The sequence below is a fragment of the Perkinsus marinus genome, assembly GCF_000006405.1.
Source record: "Perkinsus marinus ATCC 50983 genomic scaffold scf_1104296960662, whole genome shotgun sequence".
Taxonomy (NCBI): Eukaryota; Perkinsozoa; order Perkinsida; family Perkinsidae; genus Perkinsus; species Perkinsus marinus.
Genome location: NW_003206034.1, coordinates 5,512 through 13,209, shown reverse-complemented (window position 1 = coordinate 13,209; position 7,698 = coordinate 5,512). Strand labels below are relative to the sequence as shown.

The 7,698-nt window shown below is 42.9% G+C and overlaps 1 protein-coding gene across 1 annotated transcript in view; it reads right to left on the bottom strand.

Annotated features, from left to right (window-relative positions):
- Positions 1 to 2,056: 2,056 nt before the first annotated feature.
- Pmar_PMAR019472 (beta-tubulin cofactor d, putative) overlaps positions 2,057 to 7,698 on the bottom strand; it is a gene marked incomplete at both ends in the record, with an annotated part of 7,980 nt that continues 2,338 nt past the window's right edge. Inside the window, 9 exons of the mRNA XM_002772608.1 lie at positions 2,057 to 2,104; positions 2,183 to 2,413; positions 2,905 to 3,054; positions 3,311 to 3,919; positions 5,182 to 5,298; positions 5,393 to 5,432; positions 5,702 to 5,771; positions 6,218 to 6,407; positions 7,054 to 7,252. Of these exons, the coding sequence (XP_002772654.1) occupies positions 2,057 to 2,104; positions 2,183 to 2,413; positions 2,905 to 3,054; positions 3,311 to 3,919; positions 5,182 to 5,298; positions 5,393 to 5,432; positions 5,702 to 5,771; positions 6,218 to 6,407; positions 7,054 to 7,252 (1,654 nt within the window). The remainder of the gene's footprint in view (positions 2,105 to 2,182; positions 2,414 to 2,904; positions 3,055 to 3,310; positions 3,920 to 5,181; positions 5,299 to 5,392; positions 5,433 to 5,701; positions 5,772 to 6,217; positions 6,408 to 7,053; positions 7,253 to 7,698) is intronic.

The window sequence follows — 7,698 nt, the reverse complement described above, 5'->3', positions numbered from 1 at the left end:
CAGCCTACCAGAAACAGCGATATCCCACAATGTCGTGGTGGGAATATCATCATCAGAAAGAGCTCTTGCAGTTGCCATACCACTCGGAACTGAAATCGCCAAGTTAAAGTTGTCACCAAAATGTCTCATACTTCCATCCGGAAAACGCTGGTAGAATCTGAACACACAATCGTGGCCTTCATAAACGCAATAAACTTACTCTTCACACGAACCGCCCATGTACAGATCCATGACTCTGTCGAACGATAAGATCTTCTGGGCGTCATCGATTGAACCTTGACAGTGTTTACATATTATATGTGCCATAAAATATCGTGAAAATTTCGTAAGAAATACGAAAGAATGTCAAAGAAATATCGATAAAATAAGGTAAAATATCGTAAAAATACGAAAAAATTACGAAAGAATATCAAAAAAGATTCACCTCCCCGGTCGAGTGCGACTGCGAGTCGACTCGTGATATCTTCCTTTGTGCTCTCCCAGTCGTCAGTATCAACATCATAACTACGAGGAGGTGCACTCATTCCCTGCACACTGGAGTGCCTTACACTGCAGTTATGGTCGCGATGGGATCTCCGATGGGCAAAATTTGAACTGGGGGATTCAAAATTCTCGCCTTCAAATGGGCGGCCACATTTTCTTCCTGAACGACGTTTGCTGTCGAATCTGAATAAACGTTTACGTCTCGGATGAGAAACAATATCCACTTCGTTGGAGTTTCACCCGCTCCACGGGAAGTGGAAATACTCCCTGGAAAAACCGATATTCGCGGTGATATGCAGTAGTCGTGAAATGTGTTTTTCATATCACTAGGGTGAAACTCCATCGTGTATGTAATACAATCGAGCCGGTTTTCAGATGGTTACATGTGAAATAAACCACAGAAATGAGGTCACAATATCATTTCAATGTTTATCCAACAGTGTGAGTTTCACCATAGTGATATGAAAAACACTAGTGAAAAACATATTTCACGACTACTGCATATTCCCGCGAATACCGCGTTTTCCACCGAGTTTTACGACGCCACTTCACGTAAAACGGGTAGTCGTGAAACTCCAAAGCTACAAGTAGATTCCACTCTATGAGAGGCCGCGACTCAGGTTCAGTGAATGCGAATTTCATTGCACATAAACGTCGTGAATTTAATACGACCAAATATCCGGAAAACTTGACGATGAACATCTTCACATGTTTCAGAGTAACCTGTCGATCTGAAAGTATGTTAATTAATCAGTGAATCAAATTACACTCAGTGATATTCAATGTATCGTTTACCTTGCTCACCGAGAATTGAGTTCTTCGCAGAGTGAAAGAGCACAGCGGCTCTCAAGAGCATTACAGTTTCAGTGATGGAGAAACCACTACCATATAACGACAGGCTTTCATACTTCATACTCACGTCATTGGAGTTTCACGACCCCGTTTTAAGCGAAGTGGCGTCTTAAAACTCGGTGAAAAACGCGATATTCGCGCCCTGTAGTAGTCGTGAGACACTTTTCAACAAGTGTTTTTCATATCACTAGGGTTATAAAAGTCCAGTGTAATAGTAAACACGAGCACATGAGAACTTCATATTCCTTCGTGTGAGGAAATGCTTTACACAAGTGCCTCTGCTAGTTTCAGCTTCTTGTGATACTTGTCTTCCTCGCCAGACTACTCTATGATGAGTCAAAAACCACTTGTTCCATTTGATGTTCATTGATCCAACCGTTGATATCGTGTTTCCACTCTCCCATAGGAACAACACGCCAAGAAGAGCCGGATGTATTAGTTATTTCAGATAACACCACACTGCATATAATTGCAGGAGAACGCCTTACAAATTGTAAGGCACTCGGGTAGGGATCTGAAACCAAATTGTAAGTTACAATGCAGTCTTAACCTGTGTACACTATCATAAGCTCGACTAAGGGATTCCTCCACCCGAGAGAGACACATTGTGTGCTACGGGGCGGAAACGATTGTGATGTAACCATACAATTGTTATACCAATATCCTTAACCCCATGGTCGCCATCCATACCAAGGAAGGAGACAACAATTGTGTGAATACATCACAACGATGCAACAACATCCTCCACTTTCACCCTCTCGAAGTCTAGCTCGAGTAAAAATAAACTCAACAACTCATTTTTTCTCGAAATCATGATTTATCGAATTCAACGATATTCTTCTCTCACAAAATCAGCGTAACCAAACACGTACGGTTCTCTCATTTTCACCATCGCCGCTTCCTGCTCCACCACGGCTTCAACACCAATCCGCTCACATATCTTCAAGTGCACTTCTTTCCAAACCACCTCATCTGCAGTCCAGTCAGTTTCTATTATAACATCAAACATATCTTCATCCCTCCGCGTCGCGCACAGCAAAGATTTCTCATAAATCGTCTTTGCTGTTGCATGACGAATCTTCGGAAACTCATGACACAAAAGACGACCGAACAGCGCGAGTTCTATTTCAGTCTTCGTCTCAGTCGATACAGGGAGTATACCAAAATACACCGTAGAAAGGCACACGGCACATTCTCGCAGCTTAGCAACACTTCGAGATCCTCGTAATTCAGCTACAATTCCTTTCACAATTTCGCTCACTTCATTTTCATTCACACAATAGATCTCTTGCGAGCACAGCTCCGTCGTAGTCACCACGGTATAGAAAACGACTATCACGATCAGCTTTCGTCGGAAACAGCGACAGTATTATTTTCGCCGCAAATCAGCAGTAACTGCGCTAGTCACACGAAATATTCGTCTCCTTTCAGCAGGCTATGAGAGCCTCTGATGCTTCTGTGCTACTCCATGGGAAAGACTGCTGCTGACGACACCACTGATGAGAGTATCACTAGTTTATCACGAACCGCGGGGAATTTTCTCATCGACATCAACCCAGATCTAAATACGTTCATCTTCTCCTTCCCTCGGTAGAGCTCCAATACGTCACCCCATAGTGCTGGCCATCTCAGCTCAAACGTGGTGACCGCATTCGAGGGCAGCTGGAGTGAATCGATACGAGGAGGAGCGTCGTAATTCTTCCGAACTGTCGCATACACCTGAGCAACAACCACTATACATTCAGTACCCGTGTAGAAGAATACAGTGTGTGTCAATTTGATACGCAAGTGTGAAAAAATAATAACCTTTCGAGACCCTGAAAAAGACAGTTCCTTCACTATAAACGTCACGTCCAGGTTATTCATGGGAAAAATAAATCCTCCACATTTACATATTAAACTTCTGCGCGCTATAGACGATCAGCTATCGGACCTATTCCGTATCTTCCTCAAGAGACATCGAACATACCCTCACCTTCTCGAACGGCTCTCCCCCCCGACAGCCTCGCCCAACAATAATGTCTTCTATACCACTAATAGCAACAACTCTAACATGGTCCAATCTACTCACACTCGCCGAGATCAGTGCAGCCAGACTGCTATCAACAACAAACGCTTTCATAGACCTTCCCGCAAGAACTTCCGAGACACCTCGAACCGAACCTTCTCGTACCCATCGCCCGACATCTCCTCTACTATCCGTAGCATAATCAACAACCATACATCGTATCAAAGTCTCCACGACAGCATCCACAACAACTTCACTCTGAACCACGCCGAGTAGTCCTAATACTGCCCAGCGTCGCGTTTCAGCATCAACAAGGTCCTTCGAAATCGGATGATGCGGCCATGCATTCGCTTCCCTCACGAAAAGTGATACCACAGGATCCTCAGGAGGAGTCTTTCGAGCTCTCGTTATTAATGCTAACGCCAAAACATAGCCTCGTCGCGCCGCCACATTTTCATCAGCAACCTCAAGTTTTTCAATATACTCTTTTTCAATTTTCCCGATTTCATCAGAAGTAACTTCACTGGGTCGGCACGCAACCAGGGTCATCAATGCTTCTGCAGCAGCAATTTGGACCTGAAAAAACGGCGGAGCGAAGCGGTTTTTCTTGTGTAATTTCATCGACATTACCGCAGCGGTAAAGTGACGTATGCTCGAGTTAATGCTTTGGATGTACCGAGGGATTGTATTCGGTTTCAATGGAATGCAACTTCGTGCCTAATTAACACGCGTGTCAACGATTATTTCGGACCATTTCACCCACATAAAAAACGGCCTGCATCAACGAACACGCCGCTGCTCTAATCATCTCCCCTCCTCTCCCTCTATACAGTCGAGCTTTCTCCAGCTTGGGAACAATGTTCCGTATCAAAGTCGCCGTGTTAGTATCCAAAATCTTCCCGCTGCGTGATTCGTCCCTGTTGATCTGAGCCACACCCGTTACAGGATACTACGGAAGAACTCAGTTCGGCTGATAGCAAAGCGGCCCTCGGGAAAGGAATTAAGAACGATGATAGTGATGTAATAAAATGGGTAAATTTTTCCGGGTTTGGGAATAATTTCGCAACGGTGTTGGAGGAGGAACATATGTTCGCTTTCCTCTGCTGAGTTCAGGAGTTTGCATACGAAGTGTACAGAAACCAACAACATTTTCCCAAAATTTCTTCAAATTTTTATACTCTCGCCAACACACATAGCTGACCATGTGCATATTTTCCCATACCGTAACAAATGCAAATATTACTATACTTTCGTTGCGTTGAACTAGTCAATGAATTTGACATTATACATCTTTAGAAATGGTAATATTGGAGTTTCACCCGTGATATGAAAAACACTAGTGGAAAATAAACTTGATGAATACGTTTTTCACAGAGTATTACGCCACTTTACATAAAACGGGTGAAACTCCACCGTGGAGTGCGTGGCAATTTGATATGCATATAATCAACACATGTAGTTGACCATGTGCATATTCTCCCGGACCGATAGTAGTATTCGTATCACATCAAAGTTGATGTCCATATATTATAACTAGCATTTCCCTAATTTTCTCCAACTCTTTAGTCAAGTAGTTTCCAATGAAACCGTCATCAAGAGAGGAACATATTTCCAACTATTTTGGAGTGTATTTTCCCAATTTTTTCCTTTTTCGGTATTTTCTCAAATCTTAGGCATATAATGTTAAATAGGGATATATTAAATATAAATTTAATATTGTACAATAAGACAATATCAGGTATGGATAAATCAATATATGTTTATTTACTAGTAACTCAGTGAAAGCTGTACTAATCTCCAACGAATAACTGCATGCGTGTACATTTCCCAATCCTCACCAGGTCCTCACACGCCACCACGACCTCCGAGACACCCAACAATGCTCCATGACGAAAAATCGTCGGATGAGTTGTCGTCTCCTCCAGGCACGCCGGTAAGAGCTTGTCCGCTATAAACTGAGGAGGTCCCGGGTTCAAATCCCACAGATGACATTTTTCTCGTTACCTCACTAAGATGACTATCATCCACGAAGGGCACCAGCGCGCCTACACTCCGTGCTGCCAGCTCTCTAGTTCTCTTGTCGGTACTCCTGCCAAAGCGATAACATCGTCACTCGCCATAAAATTAAGCGCTCGCCCCACGAGAGAGTAACTCACCCATTTGCATTAAATGAATTCTGGAATTCAGAGTTCGATTCTAGCATACGTATGAGAAGCGATTCTGATCGGTTTATTCAGCGACCCCAGATTCAATCTCAGAGCCGCATAATCGTCCGAGTGAAAAATTCCATAATCGATTCCAAATTTCCCAACCGAGTAAATCCTCGTACGCACGAAACTGACCCATAGTTCCCCTCACCGTAGATGTAAACGGTAGAGATGTTCCAACACAAAAGACACCAAGTTAGGATCGCTTCTCAAGAGCTTGCCTGAAATGAGATCACTCATTCACGGTAGTGCTGGAGTAACATATCTTCGCTCAGGTGTTTCATATTTCTAAAACGAAAATTTCCAAAATTTCTTCGAATTTTCGAATGTATTTTCGCTTCCCTCAGCTGAACTCTCAGACATGAATTCGAGTAAAAGTGTAAAGCAACCAACTCTAATTTTCTCACACTTCTCGTATTGTCATCAACACATGTAGTTGACCATGTACATATATTAGTTCCCATAAACTCATATATTGGAGTTTCACCTGTTCCACGCGAAAACCGTGATATCAAGTGAATTGAATATTCCCCTCCACGTAGCACATTTCACGCGTTTTACGCGTTATTCACTCGTTATATATTTTTCCACAAAAAGAACTGTGAAATATCAAACGTGAAACTCCATTATATCGCGATTCCATGCATGTGTTTGCCACCTAACATACTTGCAACTTCACCCAGAAGAGTAGTAGCCGCATGAACTCGATTTGCAACAGTCCAGTAGTCGACCAAATTCACAAACAGGAAACCAGGATCATCAGCACTCATACATCCTAATCTACCGACGATCTCTTGAGCCGCTGCTGAGGCCGCTCGCCGAACAATAATATTCGGATCCAGCAGAGACGAGCAGATCTGACAGATAGTGGATTGACGGACTTCATTCCCAGTAGCGATACTCCACACAATCAGCTGTCCCTTAACTAGGCTAAACACTAAAGTTGGAGCCGACGATGAGACAACCATCATCAGCTGTAGAGTAGTAGCATGCATTTTCATCTAGTAAAGGCGCGCGCAATCTTGTGCATGGCTCTTCCTTTGACCGTGTACAATGAATTGTACATTGAAGTTTTACCACCCTAGTGATATGAAAAACATATTTCACGACTACTGCATATCACCGCGAATATCGCGTTTTTCACAGAGTTTTACGACGCCACTTCACGTAAAACAGGTGAAACTCCATTAGATACATCCTCAGCTACTCTGTCCTAGCTCACTACATAATACGAATATCATCACTGTTTCTTCAGTCCAAAATTTCAGACTAATACCATAATTCTGTCGATTATCCAAAGCAAGATCTTCTTTCCTTGTGCTATCCCACCACAATTGATATATGACTTAGCACAGACTGTTATACTAATTGTTTTAAAATTACAGACTCCTTTTCGAGGGTTGAGTCATAACACCGCAAATCTCACAAGCAGTAATTACTGCTCAAACTTCCACAATCAACACGAGGTAATACTTTCGATAGGATGCGCCAAAAATGTCTCACCAGAAGCCTCAAAATCATATCCAGATTCTTCCTAACAACCTCCCTGTCGCAGACCCCCCTTGCGACCGCCCAAGTGATAAAGCAAGCGGCGTCTCTCGCTGCTGCCAAGCCTTGGCATTCAAATGCAGGTTTAGCAACTTCAGACAGGAGAGCACCCAGGGACGCGGGGCTGTCAAAGGCGAGCGCTGTCGAACCCAATCTGAAAAGTTCGGCAATTAAAATCACTCCACAGTAAAGACCAAAAAACAATCGTTTCAAATGGCAACAATAATATAACAAACGTGATATATATGAAATGGAGTTTCACCCTAGTGATATGAAAAACATATTTCACGACTACTGCATATCACCGCGAATATCGCGTTTTTCACAGAGTATTACGACGCCACTTCACGTAAAGCGGGTAAAACTCCAATGCGACCGTGAGTTTATTCAACAGCTGAAACGAAAAGTAAAATTAAACCTCACCCTATCAGAATGAGCCATGTGGGAAAATTGGCACATGCTCGAGGACGTGTGATTGTGACAATATAAAAAATTTTCGGGAAATTTTTTGGGAAGTTCTGCTGAGTCTTTTTATTCGCACGAGCTCGGGTAGAAGTGTATAAAAATTTCCCAAAATTTCCCAAAATTTCCTCAGAATTC